Source organism: Chinchilla lanigera, unplaced genomic scaffold (assembly GCF_000276665.1).
Source record: "Chinchilla lanigera isolate Chin_1 unplaced genomic scaffold, ChiLan1.0 scaffold00050, whole genome shotgun sequence".
Lineage (NCBI taxonomy): Eukaryota > Metazoa > Chordata > Mammalia > Rodentia > Chinchillidae > Chinchilla > Chinchilla lanigera.
The window spans coordinates 7654143-7680906 of NW_004955451.1; the positions used below are offsets into that span (position 1 = coordinate 7654143).

At 41.5% G+C, this 26764-nt stretch overlaps 1 protein-coding gene across 1 annotated transcript in view; it reads right to left on the reverse strand.

Annotated features, from left to right (window-relative positions):
* Tom1l1 (target of myb1 like 1 membrane trafficking protein) overlaps positions 1–26764 on the reverse strand; it is a gene marked incomplete at its 5' end in the record, with an annotated part of 48279 nt that overhangs the window by 11464 nt on the left and 10051 nt on the right. Inside the window, 8 exon segments of the mRNA XM_013519382.1 lie at positions 3791–3887; positions 5137–5254; positions 5771–5831; positions 10111–10244; positions 21858–21974; positions 23726–23830; positions 24727–24855; positions 25448–25597. Of these exon segments, the coding sequence (XP_013374836.1) occupies positions 3791–3887; positions 5137–5254; positions 5771–5831; positions 10111–10244; positions 21858–21974; positions 23726–23830; positions 24727–24855; positions 25448–25597 (911 nt within the window).

Below are 26764 nucleotides of genomic sequence, written 5' to 3' on the forward strand. Positions count from 1 at the left end.
TTGAGACAAGGTCTCACTATGCAGTTCAGGCTGGCCTTGAGCTCACTTTGTAGCCCAGGCTGGTCCTGAACTTGCAAGGATCCTCCTGCCTTAGCCTCTGAGTGCTGGGATTACAGGCGTGCGCCACCACGCCAGGCTAAGCAAGCATTTCTTCTCCGCCAGTTGCCTGATGGTAAGCGGGTCTGTAACCTACGATTTTATCCCATCATCATAATCGTTTTTCAAGGACCCTTTCTGTTACGGAACATTGTATCATTCACTTGTTCTGGGACAGTGAAAAAAGAAAACTGCAAACACAGAGGAGTAGATAAATCTCAAGACCATGTAACGTTTTAATGGCTGATTCTGCCTCTTATGTTTGGCTGTAGGCATATGCTTTGGCTCAGATACATGTCTCAGTCAACTTTAGTGCTTCCCTTTCTAGAACACTGTAAAAACAATTTTTCTGTTTTTAAAGCTAGGCATGGTGGCACATACTGTAATCATCCCAGAACTCTGGGAGGGTGAGCTAGGAGAATCTCAAGTTAAAGCCCAGGTTCGGCTACTTAGTGACTAGTGAGATCCTATCTGAAAATTTTAAAGAAATGTCAAAGGGCTGGCCAGAGATATAGCTCATTCCAAATGCCCACTTCAATGTCCAGTACTGAAAAAAAGCAAAATCTAATTATACTTTCATTCATCTTTAAATCTTTTATGTCAGACAATATAGACATCAAAGCCTTAAACAGATAGTCCGGAAAACAAAAAGTTACAGATACGGCAGATTATCTTTCATTGTGGTGAATTCCAAGAACCACTGTAACTATTTTAACATCTGTATCTTGGGGTACAGGCTTATAACAGGGTTTCTTATGATTGAAAAGCCACTGCTTTGTAATTATCCTGGGATGCTTATTAAAACTAAAGATTCCTCCTACTGAAGCAAAATTTCTAGGGGGCTAGCAATTTCATGTTTTAATAGTCACTCAAGTGATATTTTTTGCCAGGTATGGTGGCGCAAGCCTGTAATCCAAGCACTCGGGGAGCTGAGGCAGGAGGATTGTTGCAAGTTCGAGACCAGCCTGGGCTACCAAGTGAGCTCAAGGCCAGCCTGAACTGCATTGTGAGACCCTGCCTCAAAAAAGACAAAAAAAAAAAAAAAAAATCAAGTGATTTTTTTTGCATAGCAAAGTATGAAATCTACTGGACTAAGGATTAAAATAAACTGCTATTGGGGAAGGAGGATAGGGAAAGGGGATGGAGAAAATTAAAATGTGTTATGTACAGGTACCAACCCCCCACAAGGGATGTTATCATTATGTACTACAAACATGCAAAAGTAAAAATCAAAATTAAAACAAAATGAACTGCTATTAACTAGCATTATTTTCTTACTGAGTTTTATGGAGGTATTTGTCTTAATGCAGTGTTTATCTGTGTTACCCATTCCTTCTCATAGCATCCAGCTAGATTAGCAGAATAACCAGACTGGCTATTTTAAACATTATTTATCAAGCAACTACCTGCATTGCTTGGAGTCAAGAAACAGCCACCCTACTGACCCAATTTCATGGTCCAGGAAATAGCTACTGACACTATCTTTTCCCAGCATATGGTTGTTTTTTTGTTTTGTTTTCTTTTGTTTTCTTTTGTTTTGTTTTGTTTTGTTCCCCTAAGGAGAGGTGCAGTTCAGTGTGGCCATGAGCTCACTTTGTAGCCCAGGCTGGTCTAAAACTCACAATGATCCTCCTGCCTCAGCCTCCCTGAGTGCTGGGATTACAGGGGTGCACCACCACGTCCAACTCGGTTGGTTGGTTTTGTTTTGTTTTGTTTTTCTGAATTTCCACTTTAATTCTTATTTCTCATTCTTATATCTACAGCCCATCCTCTTTTAAATGTAGAAAAGTAATTCAGCGATTCGGGTATGTAAGTGTTTAATAAAACATTTGGCACTTTTTAAAAGATCTACATGGATAGCTATAGAAACACTGCCAATACATGTTAAGTGAAAGATAAAAGCAAAATGTAGAACGATGTAATAGTACGCTGCATTTTATTTGGTAAAGAAGACAAAAACCACATTGGTACTTACAGAAAGACACTGTGAAAGGATAAAGAAGAACCTAGCAAAGTGGCTCCCCAGATGGAAGTAGAGTGTGACATTAGGGGAGGGCGAGAGGGGTGATGAAGGAACAGGAGGAAGAGCACTCTTCATACACTTTCTATAGTTTTATATCTGACTCATAGAAGTGCATTGTACTACATATACACATATATTTAAATATATTTATAGCAAAGAGGAAACAGTATATTGGCTTTGTCATAAGGCAAATTCAAATAGTTGTTTATTGTACTTATTCTCTTCTGCCTCTCTCTAAACTTAAGTCACTGCTCTTTTTAGCTTCCTCTGCACCCTTTCTATTTTTAGAGGCACATACTAAATACGTTCTTTTTTCTCCTTTTCTTACGAACATGTGCTATCATACACAGACCCTACTTTACATAATTTTCCCCCATGTAAAAATAACTATATTGAGCTGGGAGTGGCGGCACACGCCTATAATCCCAGCACTCGGGAGGCTGAGGCAGGGGGATCATTGTGAGTTTTAGACCAGCCTGGGCTACAAAGTGAGCTCAAGGCCAGCCTGAACTGCATAGCGAGACCCTGTCTCAAAAAGACACACACAAAAAAACACCCTATATTGGTGATTGTCTCTCACATAGCTTGTTTCTTTCTCCTAGCTGTCTAGCAGCACACAATAGATGTTTGTTTATCCAGTCCCAAATCAGTGGACATTGGAGCCATTTACATTTATTTGCCACTGCCCAAAATGTTGCAAAGAATAATCTTATAAATATCTGGTTTTGTAAGAATGCAGGGTCAATTCTTACAAATAAGACTGCAGGTACAAAGGTAAAAACTACTTATAACTTTACTAGATGCTATCACTTGCTCTTAGGAGCGGTGCATAATACTGTGACAGTGTCTGCCTTTCCATAGTCAACAAAGTCTGCTATCAAACATTTGGCCTTTGCTGATGGAAAAGCTAAACACAAAATGTTTCACTATACGCGAACTGGGTATCTTTCAGCATGCTTCTAAGTGATTAATGTTTGTGCTTTGGTGCCCTATCAGTTCAGACTTGCTACTTACTATGGGAACTTTGGCAAGTTTTATTCTCAAGTCTTGGTCTCTTCTCCTGTATACTAGAAATAACACGTACAGCACTGACCCAAGAACTTCTAAAGAGATGATATGAAATCAACAAAAACATGGAGCACTTGCTATGTGCCAGAAATTTCCCAGAAACGGTGTGGCCATAACTCTTAATGATTTTGAACCTTGCTTATCTTCATCCACTTTTGTCATTATATTTCCTCTCTCTTCCCCTATGCCCTGTTGACCACTAAAGAATAACAGAGAGAAACAATTTGCTGATGGATTATTATATACTGAGTGTTATATTAGGAATTTTACATACAGAGTTCATTCCCATGACTCTTGGTAAGACTTTTAGAAAGTGTTCTGGAAAAAAAATGAAGATTCAGGCTCAGTGGCGCAGCACCTGCCTGTCAAGCATGAGGTCCTGAGTTCGATTCCCAGCACCCCACCCCTCAAAAAAAAAAGAAAAAAAGAAAAATGAAGATTCACACTGGCTAAGTACCTCATCCTAACACAAAGCAGTGCTGAGATGCTGACTGGGGTCTGTCTGATTCTTAAGTCTGCACTTTTTTTCTCTTATGTCACAAAATAAATAGAAGGAATCAGAATGCCACGGTGCTAGTTCTGCTGTGTGACTGACATACTTACAGGGATAGTTCTGTATTTTCCAAGGCTAGCAAATCCACATGTGGATAAAGACTGGACTTTGAGTTGTTTGTTACAATAGGACTTGAAGAGCTGAAACCTAGAACACAAAATGGACTTATTTGGTTTTAAAACATTTTTTCAATCAGTTGTTGTAACAAATTTTCTGCACAAAACCAAAATTGAAGAGATTTAGGTATTTCTATTATCGTATAGAATCATATTTCCTCAAAGACAGATTTAAAAGGAGCATTTACAGCAGGGGGAAAGACAGAGAGACAGACAGAAAGATATTCCTTCCCACAGAAAGAGATTGTTATAAAGGAAACAGATAGTATTAAAGTGGCTTTTCTGAAATCTCAAACTGATCCAGAATGGAAACGATTTTACAATTCAGCACAAAAGCAAAAGGTTATGGTTTACACAGCCCTCTGCCCTCTCCTCTAAGCTCTTAAGTTTCCATTACTTAAGTGAAATGCCCATAGGTAGTAATTATCCCCTCTCTGAAAATTCCTGATGAACACACAAGAAAAATCTCCAACGCAATTCATTCTACACATCTCACATAAGCAAAGCTACATCTCACATGAAGAAAGCTGTCAGAAAAACCACAAATTCAGTGGTTCCAGATAACATTAGAGAGAAACAAAGTGATTTTAGTTAAGCCCAACTAGATTTTAGCCTTCTTCTTCTTTTAGAATTTACCAATACTAAAAGCGTAGAAGATAACAAGTAAGTTAGATGAGATAGGCAACCCCACACCTACGATGAATTTTATAAACATTATTTCATTTACCTTCATTGCAACCCATTAAGGCAATAATTGTTCCCATTTTATAAAGTAAGAAAGTCTCAAAGGTTAGGTGGGTAAGAGTCGGCAGAAGTAAGCTTTGAACTTGGACTTTTCTAGCTCTGAAGGCTGGTTTTCACTGTACATTTCATCATTGCATGGATTATGCCTCATTACTTCTCTGCCTGCATCAAATCTCCCCTTACCTGATTCTGCGGCATAGCAGAGAAAGCCAAAGATAATAGATAAAGTGAGGGTTCAGAAGAGCTTTAGGTATTGGTTATCAAGCTGGACAACCTCTGCAAAACAGGCCAGCTGAATTCCATGGGATTCTAAGCCAGTGAGATGAATTTAAAAGACTTCCTCCCCAGACACAGCCCACTCCTGTGCTGGGTTTGACCCAGTTATCTGCCAGGAAGTAATTACATCTCCTGATAGGGATCCCTGATACTCAGACTGACTTCATTCCTTCTCAGGAACCATGTAATCATGAAAGCAGGGAGAACTATTTCACATCAAGCTCTTCTGCTGGTCTGCAAAGGCCCAACTCCTTATTTACTTAAGTCTGAAAGCTGAGCGTTCATGTTGTTGAAGTCTGCTTGAGTGGTCATAGGCATCATGGGGCCGGGACTCAGGTCAAGAAGATCAGAAGATGGGGCAGAAGGCTCGCTGGAGGTCTGAAAACAGAGCAAAGAAAAATGCAATTTAGAAAAATATTTCATCTAATTTATCTTGACTTTCTCCCTATAGACACTCCTTTGAAGATGAAAGGATCCTAGTGTATGCATTTTTGAGGAAGAGTTCTCCATTCCCTGGGCGTGGTGGCGCACGCCTGTAATCCCAGCACTCAGGAGGCTGAGGCAGGAGGATCGTTGCTAGTTCGTGACCAGCCTGGGCTACAAAGTGAACTCAAGGCCAGCCTGAACTGCACAGCGAGACCCTGTCTCAAAAACAAAAACAAAAAATTCTCCATTCAACAGGCCAACAACAGTTTATTACATTTTACCATCTACATGACTTCCTCTTTATTTAGGGACCTTGTAACACCCTAAAACAAATACTCAAAACCATCAAAACCGCTTCAAACTGTCAATGCACGTATCTTCTGTATTAGGATCTAGTCTAGGTAAGCCTGTTCCTATACAAGCAGTAAACATTCAATTGTTTATTTTATAACGTTTCTAATCACTTACATGGGCAGTTCCATTCTGGCACTTCTTTTGCTCCAAGAGCCTTTGCTGGTTTCGAATAAACCTGTTTGAATTAGCAAAACGCAAATAGTGAAAAAAAAAAAGAAAAAGGCGACAAAATTTAACAAATTTTAAATACACAAATGTATAGGAATGGTGATAATGAGCCTTACATCCATTCAATATGCAGTAAAATGCTATTAATAACTTTTTCCAGTTTATAGAAATATTAACACTCTTACGAGAAAACTGTGAATAGCAGGTTTTTTAAATTAATAATTTAGTCATCCAGAAATTAACACGATTAATGTTTATTTTCTTCCACTCATTCATTTATAAATGAATCTGCTTTTAAAACTCAGTTGAGGCCAGGCATGGTGGTGCACGCCTGTAATCCCAGCACTCTGGAGGCTGAGGCAGGTGGATCGTTGCGAGTTTGAGACCAGCCTGAGCTACAAAGTGAGCTCAAGGCCAGCCTGAACTACACAGCGAGACCCTGTCTCAAAAAGACAAAAAATAAAAAATAAAACTCAGTTGAGGGCCACGGATATAGCCCAGTGGCACAAGTGCCTGCCTAGCAAGCTCAAGGTCCTAAGTTCAATTCCTGGTACAAAGAAAAAAAAAAACTTCATTAAAATTACACTTTACATAACTGTACATCCTAATTCAATAATGTGAACCTTTTTCTATTCAAAACTATAATTTTAATGGCTATATTTTATCTTATGAATCTCTTACACCTTTAGCCATTCTTATTTTTAAGTTCTCAGTAAGTTATTTTTTTTTTGTTATTTTATCACTATAAATAATTAGTCATAAAAATTCAGATATATTTGAAGTAATTTCAGTGTTTCACGGTTTACCTTCTTTTAATAAGATACTTGATACCTACGAAAAAAAATGACCTTTTTCCAACTTTGACTTAAGTTTACACTGCTTGCCCACTAAGTATAAAAGAGGAACAGTTAAATAAGCAGAATGGATTGAAAGACCAGTGGGGAAGGCAGAAGTCCAAGGTTCACAGGAGCACTGTCACCTAGCAGCTGCATGACCACGGACACAACTTCCTGAATCTCAGGTCTCTATCTGCTAAAAAGGAATAACAAGAATTGAGCCATTTCTTCAGAAACTTATTTTCGGGGGCAAAATATTGATAATGTGGAAATTCTTTGCAAACTCAAAGTTTCTTCAGAAACATACACCATTCCTATTTAACACACTGACTCCATGTCCCTGAACACTGAAGTCTATGGAATTTTTTTTTTTTTTACGTTTTATTTTTATTTTTTTTGTCTTTGAGACAGGGTCTCACTATGCAGTTCAGGCTGGCCTCGAACTCACTTATGTGGCCCAGGCTGGCCTCGAACTCGCAATGATCCTCCTGCTTCAGCCTCCCTAGTGCTGGGATTATAGGCGTGCGCTACCACGCCTGGCTTTTTCTTTGAAATTATTTTTCTTTTATAATTTTTTTTTGGTCTTTTTGAGACAGGGTCTCACTATGCAGTTCAGGGTAGCCCAGGCTGGCCTCAAACTCACAAAACACAAAAGTCTAAAAAAGCTTATACTACACCTAAACATGCACCTAAGTTTAAGAATTTTTTCATCTAAACCACATGCTTTTTATTTAATCTACTTACGGACTGACTTCATATATGTTTGTCAGTTATGTGCTAGGTGGTATGAACCACCTTCCCAGCTCAAGCCCCAGGTAAGTAATTTCACTTTTGATCTGCACAGCTATTCCCTGCATGTAAAGGTGGAGACTTCTGAAAACGTTGGAATAAGATGAAGGTGTTTTGCATGTGAGAGAGAGGTGAATATTTGGGACCAGGGAGGAAAAGGAAATTAAGCTTTGCAAATGGAATGAAGTTTCCTAGTGAGCTCAGTTTAACTGTGAGATTATCCTGGACGGTACAGATAGAACTCAAAGGTGTCGGGCCGGGGATATAGCTCAGTGGCACAAGCACCTGCCTGGCAAGGGCGAGGTCCTGAGTTCGATTCCCGGTATCAAAAAGAAAAAAAGAGAACTCAATGTTGTCATAAAAGTCCTTAAACATTTGCCGGGGATATAGCTCAGTGGCACAGGCACCTGCCTGCCAAACACAAGGTCCTGAGTTCGATCCCCAGTACCAAAAAAAAAAGAAAAAAAAAGTGAAAGTCCTTAAACATGGAAGGAGACAGAAGAGGAAGGGAGGCTGATAATATGGAAGAAGGTGTGAAGCAGACATTGGCTTTGAACAGGGAACAAAGGACCATGTTACAAGGAGAGTGGGTGTCCCTCTGGAAGCTTCAGAAGGTAAGCAGATTCAGTCTCCTCCAGAGGCCAGGTGTGGTGGCACACGCCCATAATCCCAGCACTCGGGAGGCTGAGGCAGGAGGATCACTGTGAGTTTGAGACCAGCCTGGGCTACAAAGTGAGCTCAAGGCCAGCCTGAACTGCATAGGGAGACCCTGTCTCAAAAAGACAAAAACAAAAAAAAAAAAAAAAAAACAGTCTCCTCGACAACCTCCAGAAAGACATGCAGCCCTCCTGACACTATAAAATTAACCCAGTGACACCATTTGTGACTCGTCCTGGTGAATTTATTTTTTTATCTTATGCTAATAAATTTATATTGATTTAAGCCAGTCGGTTTGTGGCCACTTGTTACAGTGTGGACTGTAAACTAAAACACAAGAATACTGTCTTCTCTAGAGGCAAGGATTTCTCTCTGAACCTCAGGACACAAGTGTTTCTATCACATAATTTACCACGGTCACTTTGGCAACGCATAGTTCAAAGCTGAACTAGAACAAGCTGTTCACAGAAATAATCCAATTTCCCGAGGTCTCCCCTTCTCAGAGGAGGCATTTAGGCAGCAGTCTGATGGTTTGCAACAGAATGTTCCCAAATGAAAACCAGAAGGCAGCATTACACTGAAAAACATGTGGTTTTCCTGGGATAGTTTGCTTCTTACGAAGATTTATACCACAGAAAAAAAGAGGCAAGGACTGTGAGTTTATTCCGTGTCAAGAAAGAGCATCCCTCCTGGGCTGGAATCAGTCAGTCAATGCCCTGACTTTTCCCCTGAAAAACAGCTTCCGTCCCTCACAGGCAGTGAACACGGGATAGTGAAGAAACTACATTTTATAGCTGCTGGTTTCCTTTCATCGGTCCTCCTGGTTCACACATGATCAGTAGAAAATCAAAACACCGAAGCCAAATGAAACAAACAATGTAGCTATTTTTTTTTTTTTTTTTTTTGGTATTTTTGAGACAGGGTCTCACTATGCAGTTCAGGCTGGCCTAGAGCTCACTCTGTAGCCCAAGATGGTCTCAAACTCATAAAAATCCTCCTGCCTCAGCCTCCCGAGTGCTGGGATTACAGGGGTGTGCCACCACGCCCAGCTCAATGGAGCTATTCATAAGGATCCGAGGAACCTTATTTGGGAAGAGAAGGAGAAAGTACTTTTGAATGGGTGTTGCTATGCTAGCATCCTATTAGGTATTTTCATGTACATCATTTCATTTAATCCTCAAGAAAGTTTCTAAACCCATAGCCCCTTCCAATAGGTATTGTTTCTTTAATAGAAAGAAAACCAAAAGAACCTAAGTCTTAAGAATATTATGCAACTGAGGAGAAATCATCAGCTAGATTTGAATCCCAGGCTTTTTGCCTCTCTCTTTCTCTTACATCCGGTCGGTCTCGTTCTTTATCTACTGGCTAAAATGCACCCACGCCACTGTGCCATTCAGCGTACCCAGTAATTCTCAGTAAGGATGGTGGCTCTGAGGGTATATAGCAAGTCACTTTAACTAGAAGGAACACCTATGGCATGTAGGGAGTGGGGCCCACACAAGGGCAAACTGTACCCAAGTGCCACAGCTATGGAGGAAAAAGGATCTAGAAGCAGCATCCTTTGTGGGCACCGTGTACCCATTAACCTTAAATTTCAGCCTGACTAGACGGAGAGATTCCCATAGAAGTGACTGGATCACAGGGCTGCTGCACTCCCCAGTGGATTAATCCACTGATGCTCATAACGGAGCCTGCTGTCAGAGGCGGGGCCCAGGTGGAGGTGGCTCGCCGGGGACACGACTTTGGACAGTAGACCTTTCCTGACCTGGCTTCCCCAGCTCTGCGTTCTGGCTTCCACGAACTGGGCAGCTTCACTCTGCCAGGCCTTCCACCAGTGTCCCCGTCTCAGACCCAGCAGACCATGGACGGGAACCTCTGAAGCTGTGAACCACATCAAACTCTCCTTTAAGTTGCAGGGGTTGGGTATTTTGTCCCAGCAATGAGAAGGTGACCAATATATCCCCTCACAGAAACAGAACGAATGGTGGCATGCCGTCTACTCACCTCTCATAGCCCAGAATGGCATTGTTCAAATCTTCATTCACCTGAATGAGCTCAACGGTTACATCTTCATTCTCTACCACCACAAGCAGGTCCATGATCCGCTCCTGCATCTCCCGACCCGTCTTATAAAGTTTCTGTCAAGAAAGGAGACAGGTTTCTTCCTCTACGCTAGGGATACGCTGTAAGACAACTGACTCATCAGTCTGTATATACTTGAAATCATCTCCACAATGATCCACCTACAGAAGGCCACCAAGAAGTTCAACTGCGGCAGCTCATCCTCCCTGTTGCAAGGCAGTGAGTTACAAGTGACTTTATTTTTCTCTGTAATCCAAAAGACATGTGTTATGGTTTGTGTCTGGCTGTCCCCCAAAGACACACACAGTCATAGGGTGGGCTTTTAGAAATTATGATTGATTCATGGGTGTGAGCGCTACACCCGCCCTGGGGCGGATAGTTTGCATCTGTAAGAGAGAGTAAGAGGCTGCTTGCTGTCACTCCTCCCTTTTGCTCTTTCTGCTTTTTCTATCTTCCGCTGCCAAGATCGGTTGCCCTCTGCCATGTGCCACCCTGCCTTGGAGCCAGCCAAGTACGCACTGAAACCTCCACAAACCGTGAGCTAAATAAACCTTTCCTTCTTTAATTTTGGGTATCAGGTATTTTGTCTCAGCAGCGAGAGGAAAGTAACCAAGACAACACGTCGTAAGCACCGTATGACGCACTGGAAATAACACTGGACTAGAAAATGGAAATGCCATGTGGGAATTCCAGATGCACTGCTGACTAGCTGCGCCACATTGGGGAAGAAAGTCATTTGTTTTCTAAATCTGTTTCTCACTGATAAATGAAAAAAAAAAAAAAAAAAAAAAACCAACAAAAAACACTTGTCACATCTACCTCAAGGGCTGACATAAAATTCAAATGGGATGTATGTAATGAGGAACTCTATAAACACAAAGCATAAACATAAAATGTTATTGTCATAATTAGCGATGGCAGAAGTAGCATCTTAAAAGCACTGGCAGTGGCGTAATTTTATCTCCCGTTATGTTGTACTTAAACATCTAAGGTTTATAGTTATATCACGTTGCAGTGTAAAGGGAACCAGGATTTAAGAGCTAATCACGGATGATAACTTCTTTTGGTCTACTCAGAATCACTGAATCAAGCCAGGATGCCACCCCAACCTGCTTTTTCTCGTAAGCATCACAGGCACCAGCGTACAGCTCACTTAACTGATTCAGAATCTCCAGGGAGAAGGCTATGGGCACCTACATTTATTAAACAAGCACCCCAAAGTGTTCTTATGTACACTAATGTTTGGAAACTGTCTCCTTACAAATGACTTCCTCCCAGGCAAACCTCTAGTAAACTGGAGGTGGATCCAATGAATATTAATATTTCCTCTACCCCATCTTACCTAGAATTTCTCCATGTAATAGTACACTACCATAAAGCAAAAAGCACAGGGACATTTCTCACAATGAAAGCGGCAGAACTTGCTGGAACCGCACACAATTACATTATCTGACTTTTTCCCCTCAAGAAAGAAAGGCTCACTGAAAAATTCATGCTGCATGAGACCATTTAGAATCTAAACGCCCTATGATGAGACTCTTGACAGGAAATCTCTAAATAAATAAATCAAACTATTACTAACTGGCATTTAGACTCAGGGGTAAAAGGCACTACCTGCATAAAATCATGAAAATATTTAGAAGACAAAATGAAATACAAAGGGGGAAATAAAAAAGGTGAGGTAGACATAGAGATAACAGGCTAGGTTTTTACACTAGCAATTAACAGCCAGAAAAAAATGGTCCTATCTGCCAATTACACGCCCACACTAGCAATGGTACAGCACAGGGGTCAAAGTTTGTCTTTTTTTTTTTTTTTTTTTTGTCTTTTTAAGACCAGGTCTCGCTATATAGTTCAGGAGTTCAGGCTGGCCTTGAGCTCACTTTGTAGCCCAGGCTGATCTCGAACTCCCAAGGATTGTCCTGCCTCAGCCTCCCGAGTGCTGGGATTACAGGGGTGTGCCACCACATAAAACTCCAGATATTAAGTATTTTTTACTTTGTGGGCCATCTCCTCTCTGTTGCAGCTACTCAACTATGGCACTGTAGTGTAAAAATAACCTGAGAGATTAAGTAAACAGACAGGTGTGGCCAAGTGTTAATAAAACAAAGATAGGCCGAAGGCTAGGCCAAGAGAAAAGACCTTGGACTCAATAGACAAAGGTGCTTCCAATGTAAGTACATACCTGAGAAGGGCGTTAAAGAAACAAAGCTAAATCTTAACCTTAGGTTTCGGCCCCACCCCCAATCTATAGTGCAACAGTAACAACTTTTTTTTTTTGTTTGTTTGAGACAACATCTGGTTGTTCAGTTCAGGCTGGCCTTGGGCTCACTTTGTAGCCCAGGCTGGTCTTGAACTTGCAACAGTCCTCCTGCCTCAGCCTCCAGAGTGCTGCGATTACAGTTGTGCACCACCACGCCCAGCCTTTTTGAGACAGGGTCTCAGGCTGGGGATATAGAGCTCAGTGGCATAAGTGCCTGCCTGGCAAGCGCAAGGTCCTCAGTTCCATCCCCGGTACGGCCAAAAAAAAAAAAAGAGAAAGGGTCTCACTATGCAGTTCAGGCTGGCCTTGAGCTCATGAGGATCCTCCTGCCTCAGCCTCCCGAGTGCTGGGATTACAGGCATGTGCCACCACACCTGCAATAACAACTATCTTGCAGGGTTGCTGAGCCACAGAAAATGGTGTATCTGAAGCCCCTACCTATGCCTAGCATCCAGTGGGTAATCGATAAATGCACTGCAGTTGTTTGAGGCCACCGCAAGCTCATCTAGATAATTAATACAATTATGGAATACTTGCCCTGCTACCCAGGATGCAATGTGCAAAGGAAAGAACAGCATTTTATAAAACTTCCCCGATGAATGAGAGCATTTCCTTTGTTCTTGCTTTAGAGTACACAGAAATGGCTCCTCTTGTTGCTCACCGGCAGCCTTACTGACACAAGGTCAAGATCAAGGAAATACAATAGGTGTTAGATACCTGTTATAAAAATATAGAAATTAATTTAAAATGAGCTTGCAGCCAACATCAATAGCCCTCAGTTACATAAAGACCCTCCCTCTGCCCTTTCAAGAGACAGATGGAATGGAAACATGAAAGGAGCACCCCATCTCTCGGCAGGCTCCCGAAGCAGAATGTGAAAACCCTCTTCAAAAGCCAGCCCACTCTGATCTCCGCAATTGATGTCTGTCTCAGAGGAGGACCACGCCACCTGGAAACAGCTCACATCAAGCACCAGGGGAGGAAAGGATGGGTCAGAGTTTCCCACGGCAGGCACCTGCGAGGCTGTGGATGTGGGGAGCCCTGAGAGGCGGCGGGGAACAAGTCAAAACTCAGTGACAACTGCTAGTGCATGCGTCCGTCACAGAGCCCTGGAGCTGCCTCCCTTTAGGCAAAGGCGGGCTCCTGCATGCGAGTACATTTACCAATCAATTCAAAAGGCTTTCTAGCAAAACAAAGAGGAGCTCATTAAGAGCTTCCTCTCGTGACATCCAGATGGGTATTATTCTCCACAAAATGCTGGGGAATTCAGTGGAGAGATCCCACTGCACCGTAACCGTGAACGGCAGTCATTCCACGTTCACTAGTATCAGGCAGTGCATTCGAAACAAAAATAGCTGAGCATGCCCCTTGGAAAAGCATGGGCGGGAAATACACTCCTATGAAATCGTATCTGTATGACAATATTCCTATTAGGTAATAGGAACTATACCTTATTTAAGGACTATAACTTATTTCTTCTCTTCTAGTTCTCCCCTCCCGGACTGCAGGGGACCCAGAGAATGTTTCTATCTTCTCAAAATAAAAACTATCTCCTGCCCAACCCTAAAACCAAGCATTGATCAGCTTTTGCTTATAATGTCTTCCTCCCTGTACCTGCCACTGCTGAATGATGAATTATCAACGTAAATCTCCAGATCATTACCTTACTAGAACCATTCTGTGACTCCTTTTTTCTCCCCACTAAATACCGTTAACATTTTATTTCCCTCATGCCTTTCTCTCCAGCAAATCTTTTTGTCTTAAGTAACTTCTTTTGCCCTGTCATTAATTCTTACAGATAAAAAGGATCAATCGATTTAACTCAACAAACCTTTAATAAACTCAGTGTGCCAAGCATAGACTGTAAATATGCATAATAGTATGAAATACCCATGAAGGATTTAAAAGGACAGGCCTTGGTTACTGCTGTCAAATTGCTTCTAAACTAGCTCAAGAGCTAATTTATACCCTGAGGGAAAAACAACAGGGTAGACTCGGAAACTAGAAGGCCAGCCCTGGGTTTGCAATGAGAAACGTTGGCGGCGTGAGCAGAACATAAGCTTAGGATAGCAAAACTCTCATTCCAGCTCCAATACTTGCTGCCATGTGGGGAAATATTTCGGAATATGCAGCCTCATTTGTAAAGGAGGGAGGGTGGGCTCCAAGACATTCAAAGTCCCTTCTATTCTTGGGACAGAGGCAGGAGATAAGGGCAAGGCCAGCCAGCTGGGCAAGTGGGCGTGGCCTGTCAGTCACAGAGGATCCAGGATACATGCCCAGAAAAACAGTTCCCAAGGGCTACACTAGGGACCAATCAGAAAACACTATCTTCAATTCTTCTGGCATGAGATCAAGCCTGGTTTTGATGGGACAGCCTAGATCTGATGTCACCCCAGGAACAGGGAAACACAAAGGACCTCCAGCCTTTACCTTGCTGCCCCCGTGCTCTTTCTCTGTTGGCCCACTCTCACCCTGCAGTGCACTTCTTTTCTTAATTTAACTGGCTGACATTCACTCTGCAGAGCATACAGTATTTCTTTCCCTACCCTCAATAAATGTAAAACCTTGATACGCATATCACATGGCTTTAGCAAGTTTCTGTTCAGGACAACAAGAACCTAGAAAGAATCTCTAGAAAGACCCCATAGTGGGCTGAGGATTTAGCTCAGCGGCACAGAGCCTGCCTGGCAAGCACAAGGCTGTGAGTTCGATTCCCGGTACCGGAAAAAACCAAACCAAAACAAAAGACAAACCAAAGACCCCATAGTACCTTACAACCCTGGTAACAGAAGCTTACACGTTCCTGAACAATAAAGACAGTAAGAGTGGTCAGGAAATGATCACTTCACTTTCCTTTTTTTTTTTCCTCAACTAGTTTACGAATTACCCCCAACAGGATCTAACTTTCAATTCTCATGATTTTATATTTCTCTAATAAGCTAGAGTAAGGATTTTTCTAATTATACATGCAAAATTTGAGCTCCCTTTATTCTACACAAGGCTAGAATAGTCTCTGCTTTCATTGTCCTACAGCGGCCAGGCAAAACATAAGAAAAGAAAGACTAAAGTGGCAGGTTCCCAAGAAAGTCAGTTATTGGAGGTTAGAGGAAGGTGCTGGAGACCCAGTGCACAATGCCAAGATCGCAAATAAACACATGCTGCAAGTCGTCATTCCTGTGGCTACAGCAGACGCCTTGAACTCATCACCCTCAACCTGCTGTAACCTCAGAATCCTTCCCGCCCACTTCAGCTGAAGAAATCCAGTCTCCACCCAGTCAAATTCAAAGTCCACAGGCAGCACAGCCTTAAGTAGTTCCGCTGCCTAATTGTCTAACAGAGTATAGGAGCGCTGAGAATCAGTAGTGTTTTAGGCTTTAATGGCCAATAGGGACTGCAAGAACAGGGAAAGGATTCTAAGAAAATTAATAGCCAACATGGACTACAAGAACAGGGAAAGGATTCTAAGAAAATAATACATTAGATTTCAAATAGAAGGAAACAGGGCATGGGCTCAAAAACACAGACCTAAAAACCAGGTGTGGTGGTGCACACCTGTAATCCCACCACTCCGGGAGGCTGAGGCAGGAGGATCATTGTGAGTTAGAGACCAGCCTGGATTACAAAGTGAGCTCAAGGCCAGCCTGAACTGCATAGCGAGACCCTGTCTTAAAGAGACAAAAAAAACTACAAAAAACCAAACACACAGACAGTAGGCACAAACAGGTAAGACAAGAAGAGGGTTCAAACACACATGCTGATTTTAATGCTAACGAAACAGTATGATAAGACTGTGGTTGCTAGGAGAGGCAAATAATATTTGGGTAGAGGGTTTTCTATGTGCTGGTCACCTTCTCTTTGCTCTCCAGATCCACTGTCCACACTTTCTACCCTGGTTGGCCCTCGAGCTGGTGTGTAGGGACCACACCACTAGGCTTCCTGGCCTGTGATTTCTAACGTCAACTAACTGGGCCAGCTGTTCCGACATAGGAGGAACCAGGGAGAATGAGATCTGGATACTTAATTTGTCCACTCCTTCTACCAATATCATCACTGCTTTAATTCTGCCATTTAAATTTTAAATTTTAGTTTAACTTGTTAGCATCACAAGTCACAAAATTTCTACCTATAAAGGACTCTTACGGGGTTGTTGTTGTTTTTTTTGTTTTTTTTTTTTTTTGTCTTTTTGAGGCAGGGTCTCACTATGCAGTTCAGGCTGGCCTTGAGCTCACTTTGTAGCCCAGGCTGGTCTCGAATTTGCAACGATCCTCCTGCCTCAACCTCCTAAGTGCTGGGATTACAGGCGTGCGCCACCAGGCCTGGTTGCTTTTTTCTTAAGGATTACTATATATGGACTTCAGTGATTAATTTTTCTTTTAATCTATCATGTGTTTAATTTTTTTATTTACTAACTGTCTTCTAAGGCTCTGTCTTCTACCTGGCTGCCCACTTCCTGATGACCGCTTAAGCTCCTGCTGAAGCCCCAGAAGCAGCTGTAGATCCGTGAGGGAGGCCAGCTAGGGAGCCTGCCCATCACAGGGATTCTACTTCTACTGACCCTAGCAGTTCAGACAAGTGTGAGAACACATTTGGAAAAGTAACCAGTGAATCACTTTGTTTCTCCATGGTCTATCTTTTCTGGTTTCATTTTTAGATTTTAAGATCAGATAGGCTCCCTGTCCTTTCTCTACATAGAAGATTTCATCACAGTATTTTAGCTCAGTCCTGGCATTTAGATTTTAAAACTGTAACCTAAGAAAATGCAGTTAAGACGAGCGGCCCCCACACCAGATTTGTATGCGTTACTAACACAAAAATCATAAGTAGTAAAATAAAGTCACACATTCAATAGTCCCCATAGACCACTTGAGCCAATGCCAGAAGCCATTCAGCTTGACTTGGACATAAGCAGTATTCTAGTGTTGAATTATAATCTAAGTCTCTTTACTAGTCAAGGCAATACCCAGGCCTGAGCTCTGGCGTTCAAACAAAAACCAACAAATTAGCATTGTTAACTCACAAAATTAAGCTAAACATCTGAACTCAAAGACACGGAGACCAACGGGCATTTCAGCCTTGCTGGGATAAAATGTGAAACTGGATTCACATGCTTAAATGAACGTTTCAGTGTGTATTTTTACTGAAGGACTGTTGGCTACAGATGGATGAGAACATGAGAGAGAAGTCATAAATCATTTCATTTTACAGTTCTGAATGGCCTGCGGAGACCATGTCAAACTAGAAATATTGCTGTAGCTGTGTTTGAAAAATACTATCTGCCATCCACCCTTTAATTCTGACATTTAACTTTTACATTTTAGTTCAACATACTTGTTAGCATCACAAGTCACAAAGTTTCTAAGTATAAAAGACTCTTAGGAGTGGTGGCGCATGCCTGTAATTCCAGCACTCAGCAGGCTGAGGCAGGAGGATCTTTGCGAGTTAGAGACCAGCCTGGGCTACAAAGTGAGCTCAAGGCCAGCCTGAACTGCACAGCGAGACCATCTGAAAAAGACTAAATAAATAAATAAATATAAAAATAAGAAAAGGCTCTAATGGGTTTTTTTTAAAAAAGGATTACTACATATGGACTTTTAATTTTTCTTTTAATATATCATGTGCTTCATTTTTTTGTTTACTAAATATCATCTAAGCTTTTCACTTTATACAGATAGAAACGAAATCCAAAGATGCAAAGTGACTCCCCTAAAGGCAAGAACTCTGACAATGTGTAGCAAAAGAATATAATGCTCCTCATTCTAAAAATAATATATACATATAAAAACAATGATTGAAAATACTGATCCGTTGCTCAAGGTAGTCTACTATCATGTTCTATAGAATGCCAGCAGACCCTTAGCAAGTGGGGATCCTTTGCTCAAGTAGGTTTGGAAATGCTGGGTTAAACAAAAGCACTTAGGGCCTTACTAAAACAGTGAGCTTTACAAACAGCCAAGAAGAGAGATAAAATAAGCAACTGGCTTTGCAAATCTCCTGGACCACAGATACCATTTTCTACCCATAGAACACAGCATCAAATCAAGACTCCTATATCTCACTTCCCCAGGCTTTATCATCAAAATGATGTCAGGAGGATCCTGCTAAAATCTGATCCGGTTAAAAAGCAGCTCTTTAGCTTACAGCGCTTTCATTGGCTCCCCTTAGCCCGCCTGCCCAGCCAGCCCCCTTTCGGGCACAGCACGAAAGTCTTCCCTAACCTATGAAGATCAGATCTTACCTGTCTGGAACTTTACACGACCTCTTATCCCTACATATCTAAGAAATGCCACAAGCTTACTCCATTCACAGTGAGGTGGGAGGTGGTAAGGAGCTCCTTAAAAGGTGTAGCTGAGATCCCAGGGCTCTCTGGTTATTGATTTGCATAGATAATAGTTGGAGAAATAGTTTTGAGGATTTTGCTTTTTGTTTTAATTAGTACCTAAAACTAACCCATCATAGGGCATAGTGGGGCATGCGTATAATCCTAGCACTCAGCAGGGAGGATGAGGTGGGGGATCCTTGCCAGTTCAAGGCCAGCCTGGGTTACATAGTGAGATCTTGTCTCAGAAAAAAACAAAAAACAAAGAAACACAACTAACCCTTCGGAGCCCATGAGTAGCAAGAAAACAGGACAAATTTGGTCTGTAAGTTACCTTCTGCTACCTTCTAAGTAAGAGAAAAGCACAACGGCAGCATCCAGGAAAAAAAGACAGGAAGCCTGTAACCCAACAGACCAGCTATTAATGGATCCCACCCAGCATCGCCCCAGGCTGGTACTCCTTACTCAGAAAACAGCACCAAGCCCAGACTATAGCAAGCACAGCCTCTCCTCAGCACGGGCGAGCTGGCTCAGCAGAAAATGCAGATGACCTGGCAAAGAATGTCCCACAAAAATGAGCTCACCATCAGCAATCCAGCCAGACAGCTGAGGACTCAAAAGAGGTAACACACAAAAGAATGTGTGATGAAGACTTTGTAAGGAAATAGAAAAAGCAACTTCAAAAACAATTATCACCTTAGAAACGTAGACAGAAAAGGTACAACCTTAAAAAAAAAAAAACTCTTATAAAAATCCAAGTATATTTTTGAAAAATATATGTAACTGCTGAAATAAAACATTTATGGGAACACTGGCTAGCCAATCTGATGCGTGAGTTTTAAAGAAACAATGTACCGACTACAGAATTTTTCCCAGGACTACAACACAAGCAAAGGAAGATATGAAAAGTACAGAAGAAATGGTAAGAGGCAACTCTAACTGGAAGCCAGAGAAAAGAAGCAATATTTGCAGAAAGATCTGAATAATTCCTAGAATTAAAAATATATGCAAGTTGATAGGCAAAAAGATCTAGGAACTACCAAGTACGGTAAGTAAGCTAAGCACACATGCATGCACACATCACTTCCAACATGGTACAGTGAACCTTCAAAAATACTCAGGTAAAGAGAAATCACAAAATGGAAACAGAAAAAAAAATAATAGATTATAAAACAAGAGAATCGGAATAGAACCATAGTCTGCCAGGTGTGATGGCGCACACCTAGAATCCCAGCACTCGGGAAGCTGAGGCAGGAGGATCGTTGCAAATTTGAGACCAGCCTGGGCTACAAAGTGAATTTAAGACCAGCATGAACTGCACAGCAAGACCCTGTCTCAGAAACACACACACAAAAAAAAACAACCAAAGAGTCAAGATACCAGCATAGTTCCCATCAGTATCACAGGGTATAAGAGAACAATGCAGCATTACCTTCAAAGGACTTAAAGTGAAGAATTTTTTACCTAAAATTCTTTTTTTTTTTTTGGTACTGAGAATCAAACTCACAGTGTCACACTTGCCAGGCAGGTGCTGTGCCATTGAGCTGTATCTCTGGCCCGGTACCTAAAATTCTATGTAGCTAAACTAACTGCCATTTAACATGGCAACAAAAAAGACGTCTTGGGACATGCAAACATCCAAAGTTTGCTATCAGTAGATAGATAAACTTTAGCAAGGATAACAAATGATTCGCGGATACAGCACTGATATATAATAAGCACTGTTGAAGAAAGTTTCTCAGTTTTTTTGTCCCCAAAATGAGTAAGAAAAATGGTATTTACTAACAACAGAATGAATCAAAAATAAATAAATAGATAAATGAAACCAACATGAGACCTGGGGGATGGGAATTTGAGAGAAGTAAAAATAAGGCAATGTTCTTAACCTCTTTGGGAAAAAATCCTTAGAAGCTGAGTTTTTTTCTAGCTGCTTCTGAAATTAGTAAATATTAAATAAAATTAAGTATTTTGTTATTTTGTTTTTCTTTTTTTGTCTTTTTGAGACAAGGTCTCATTATGCAGCTCAGGCTGGCCTTGAGTTCACTTTGTAGCCCAGGCTGGCCTCAAACTCATAACAATCCTCCTGCCTCAGCCTCCCGAGTGCTGGGATTACAGGCATGCACCATATTTTGTTTTAACACAGGGTCTTGATATGCTGCCCAGGCTGATCTCAAATCCCTGGGCTCAAGCAATCATCCTGTTTGCGCTTCCTGAGTGCTGGGACTAAGTAGGAGTGTGCCACAATGCCTAGCTAAAACTAGTTAAGTGTTGAGATTTAAAATTGATAATGAGATAAACAGTCCAGCAGAGGGAAAAAATAAAGTATATGAACGTATAGAAGACATAGGAGGAGGTTTGTCAGGGCCATCCAACTGCTCATCGTTTGGTTTTTATTTTTTTTTGCTTGTTTTTCATTTTTTTGTTTTTTCTTCTGGTACCAGGAATCGAACTCATGACCTTGCGCTTGCCAGGCAGGTGCTGTGCCGCTGAGCTAAATCCCCAGCCCCCTGTTCATGGATTACTTCGGATTCCTGAACTCCCACAGCCAGCGAACCTGTGTTTCACAGGCTGAGTATTATTTGCAACTGAACCTGTCTTAGAATCCTCACCTTTCTCCTTGTCTCTACTCAAGATCCCATCACATATTTGACAAATTTTATATTATAGCCTCTGCGATACTTACCATGTGGTTTACAAAACAATCTTGTTTGTTAAACGGAAGTTCTTAAAGACTAGGACAGCCTCTTTACTTCTACGCCCCTACTACATTAGAGTCACTCAAATTTATCAACTTGATGGATGTAAAGGCAATTTTTACATGTTTAAAACAAGGACAGACTAGATTCCAGATGACCAAGAGTATAAATTATAATGAACTAGTTTTTGCAAGTAGGTAAGGATCATATCCAAGTTACTACTGCATTTCTGAAAAAAATCATCCTTGGATGTTTTTGTCAAGTTTAGAAATCAAACAAGATCAGGATGGAAAGGGGTGGACCACACCATACTAGAGAGCCTTCCCTCTCCAGAGCTCAACGTTCCAAGAATGACCTGCAGGGAGACACTTTCCTTGCCCAGGTCATACTGTACCTGTAGCAGCTCTAAGTCATCAGAGTTCTCAGACCCGGGAGTGTTCTCCACCAGTATGGCAGACATCACCCTCACATTCATTTTCACCATATCCAGTTCGCTGTGCAGTTTTCCAATCTGTGGAGAGCAACAGCCATAGTCAGTAAGTGTGACAGGTAAAAAGGCCTAACACTTCTGTTCTGTTCATGGGACATATGCTGGAAGAGGAAATGCTTTTGCGAAATTTCGTATTTTCGGGCTGGGGATTTAGCTCAGCGGCAAAGCGCCTGCCTGGCAAGCGCAAGGTCGTGAGTTCGATTCCTGGTACCGAAAAAAAAGCCAAAAAAAGAAATTTGGTATTTTCAAGCATATTTAAGTTCATACAAATATAGATACATATACAGATATATAATTATTATTTTACAAATTATACTGTCACCTTCTAAATAAATGTACTTGAGATCTCTTTGTAAACCCAAAAATAACATGCTCTGAGAAAGCTGAACATTAAGGAAATAGAAATACTAGAACCAACAGGAAGAGGGGAGGAAGGAGTAGGTAGCTAGCAGGAGAAAGTACTAAAACCTAGGGCCAAATGGCAAGGGTAATCTTGGTTTTTCTTTTTTTTTGGGGGGGGGGGTTTCTCCGGTACCGGGAACCGAACTCACAACCTTGCGCTTGCCAGGCAGGCGCTTTGCCGCCGAGCTAAATCCCCAGCCCCTAATCTTGGTAATCAACTGGAAAAGGGGAAAAAAAATAAAAAAGATTGTTAGATATTGTTTTTAGATCTAAAATGCTCCCCCCAAAGTCTCCTGTGTTCAAAGATGGGGCTTTTACAGGATGATTATTAGGTGGGGGTGCTATACTCATCGGGGGATTAATACGCAGCCAAATGTGCTGTGAGAAGGTAGGGTCTCCCTAGCAGGGATGAGTCACTGAGGGTGTGACCTGGAAGGGTGTATTCTTGTTCCTGGCTCCTCCCTTGTCTCTGAGCTTCCTGGCTGCCACTTGAGAAGCTTTCCTTTGCCATGTCCTTCTCTCATGCGATTCCTGCTGGAGCTAGCCAACCACAGCCTATACTCTCTGACACAGTAAGCCAAAATAAACCTCTCCACTTTCAAATTGAGGGGATTGGATATTTTGTCCCAGTGATCGAAAAGTGACTAATACATTCGCATTCTCATGGTATTACAGGAAGACAGACAGAAAGAGAAACGTGTTCTTCTTCCTGGATTAAATTCTAGGAGGAATTAATCACATGGATGTTTATTTAGGAGACATTGAATAATACAAAGACAAAGGCTTCAGTGATAGCTCCTTTATACCAAGACAAGCTTCTGGGGCCAAGGACACAGCTCAGTGGTACAGGGCTTGCTCGGCAAGCACAAGGTACTGAGTTTGATTCCCGGCACCCAAAAAACAAAAACCAAACAACCCCAATAAGCTTCATATAATTGCTTATCTGGATCTCTGATAAATAGTTAGAAACAAAGAAGCAAAGGCATTTCACTGGGCACAATTAATACAAGTAGTAAGCCATCATCTACTGAGCGCTCTCAAATGATACATGGATAGTCTTACCAGCACCAACAGGAATCAGCTGGTACACACAGAACCAGTCCAGAGCCAAGGCACCATAAAACCCTGAACTCTACTAGCCAACAACCGTTCTCCAAAATGTCAGCTCTGCAATCAGAGAGAACTTCCTGGGTGACTTCTGCTTAGAAATGAACCATGGTAAGTCATACAATCTAAGCTGCGGTTTTCTCCACTCTACAATAAGGATAACAATGTACCTATACCCCATGATGTTATTAAAAAGGAAAAACAAATTATATACATAATGCTTAGAGGAAGACATCAATAAATACAGTTGTCACTGTTGTTACCTGTTCTGGGACCAGCGTAATAGTTGTATTCTTGGGAGTAATTACAGGAGAAAGAGCTGGTGCCGTCGGGACAGAGGTTGGAGGACTCGATGAGATCCGCGGAGTCTATCCAATTGAAATACGGAGATACTATGAAGTGAGTGAACACAGCCATCTCGAGCCCAGTTTTTCCATTCAGATGACGCATACACTCCCAACCAAAGTCTCGAGTATGAGCTGTTAGCTCAGAGTCAATCATCAAACGTACAGCCTACCCAGAATTTTTAAAAGAGTGCTAAGCCAATGACGTGCCCAGAACAGAGCACGTATTCAATAAAATGGGGCTGCATTGTGGTTTCCTACCTGAACTACAACTCAATAAAGTGCTCTTGATTTTTACCAAGGGCCTGCCTGACGAGCTGACAAATGAGATTACTGCTGCCCCCTTTGGGTTGTTTAAAAAAAAAAAGTGGAAATTCAGTTCTTGTCCAGTCTTTTTAAGATGGTGAACCTTTTAGAGATTAGTTCCCAAACCGCAATGCAAAACCCACTTATTTACTGCAAAGTGCCAACACTGCAATTACGCCTGAATACTGAGGTTTGAGTTTAGAAAAAACAATTCATCCCTTAACATCCTTTGTCTTAAAAGAAAAACCAATAACACACATGCCATAGGTTTGCCAATGTACCATGGACACCTTTCTCCCTCAGTAACTGCCTCATGTGCAGCCTTGAGCGACCAGCCAATGCTAGAGGCCCTCTGTTAGGGTTTCTCAACACTAATATGCAGACAAAATACCTAGGAATCTTATATAAAGGAAGAGTCTGACTTAGTTTAGAGGATCACATCTGAGTAGCTAGGTCGTAAGCCTTGGTTACTTGATGAGATATGGTCATATTCTTCTAATATATTCATCTCTTTAAACTGCATGAGCTAGGGTTGTCCCTTGCAATAAGAACAGATGCGAGTAACATAATTATCTTATCTTTTTCTCCATGGGGCAAAGAAGAAAGCCTCCTACCTCCTGTCTTGCTGCTTCTTCAGCTTCTGCACCCGAGGGAGGAAACTGAACACCCTTCTTAAGCAGGTCAAGGTACACTTCCTTCACTTCACTTACATCCACCCCTCCCGGGAAACCTTGTGACCACGTCTGAGCTCAAGAGACAGAAAGTTCCAGAGTCAAAACAACAGCAAAAACAGAACAATTCTTAAGCTTATAATGGTAAATGAGAAAGTTAACAACTATGTGTTATTCAGAGAAAGTTAATTTTTGAAGGTTATGCACAAAGGCTAGAATAGTATAAAATATTTGACATCAAGAGACTGCCATGCTTTAATATCTTGACAAAACCCTGGGAGAGATACTATCACTCATCTTTTGCTGTCCTGAATCCAATATTAAGAGATTCTAAAATAGTATCAGTAGCTCTTTTGCTAAGTAACCTTGAACTAGTCAGTTATCTACTCCAGGACATAGTCTCCGTATCTGCAAAATAAACACACACATCACTATCTTGCCTACTTGACAAGGATAAAATAGAAACGGACAGGCAAGTAGGGAAATGACTACAAATTCTTCAGTAAAAGTACTACACAATGCCGAGAAAGTCTTAGTCCACAGAAACCAGAACAGCAAAAATGTTTTATGGCTGTGTAAAGGATCACCAGAACCATCAGCAGGCATGTCATTCAATTCCCCATCTTAGAAATTTATCATCCCATAAAGCATACGACGGACTTACCTTAATGAAATTCAAGATTCTATTTTGAATGTCTAATGGCAAGGTGTATCTGGGGTTCAGCAGCTTAACTAGACTATCTTTAACGAATTCCTTCTTCACAATCAGAGCCTGGAAGCTTGGCCCGCAGTTCTGCATGCACATATCAATAAGCTAAATGAGAGAGAAAAACAAACTTTACATTTCTCTGGCATAGCCACCTCTTAAATAGAAGACAAAATGTGCTAAGTAATAACTCTTATCAGCAATCTAATTGACAGGCATTATTTACTTTCCATTAAAATACATGGCAAATGTGAAGTTCTAGTGTAACTGCCTAGAGCAGTGAGGGCGACCGGATCAGAGCAATCAGTGACAAAAACAGCATTCTGTGCTACAACAGGCTCACCACCACTGGCTTGTAGACTAGACTTGACGGAGAGAAAGGGCACAACTATAAGAGTGCCGCTAGCAGTGCAAGGTGGTAAATGCCATGGCTAAATGGGAAACGCAAACAAATCATATGGGTGACAGTCAGGGTGACACTTGTACCAGCTCAATCAGGGTAGGTCTAGTGGGTTCCTGCTGCCCTGTGCTTATTAATGGCAACAAACACTTTTGTTCTCAAAAATGTCCCGGTTTGGATGATAAAATGCACAGTCAGCCTAGCTATACCACCTTCACATGCAAGTGTTATTATTTAGGGACAGATGATCTTACAAGACTTTTGGAAAAATCTAGTCCTACGCTGGACTTGGAAAAATGGCTAAGAAAAGTAAAATGAGTACATAGCCATCTTACAGACAGATAAACATTTCTACAGTGTGGATCCGGAATATCTCCCAAACATCTATGTATTAAAGGTTAAAACACGAACTTGGTGCTATTGGGAAGGGGGAAGGATCGCTTAAGATGTACAGCCTAGTGAGATGTTTTAGGTTATGAGTGTATTCTCAAAGGGGACTGTGGAACCATGGTCTCTTTCTCTCTCTTTTTCACTTTTTACCCATGAGGCAAAGAGTTTTGCTCTGTTACATGCTTCTGCCATGATGTGCTATCTCATCACAAGCCTAAAAGCAATGGGGCCAACCAACCATGGACTGACACCTCAGAAACCATGAGCCAAAAGAAACCTTTCTCCTTATAACGTATCTCGGGTATTTGTTTCAATAATGGAAACACGGCTAACACAAACGGCATGAGAAAAAGATAAAGGTAGCGGCATGGTTGAGTTATGAGGGGGAAGAGCAATATTCTGGTTTGTCTCTGGCAATAGCTTCTTAATAAAGGCAAACTGGGGTGGGGGACATTAGGGAAATAGGGTGCCTAAAGCCTATCAGG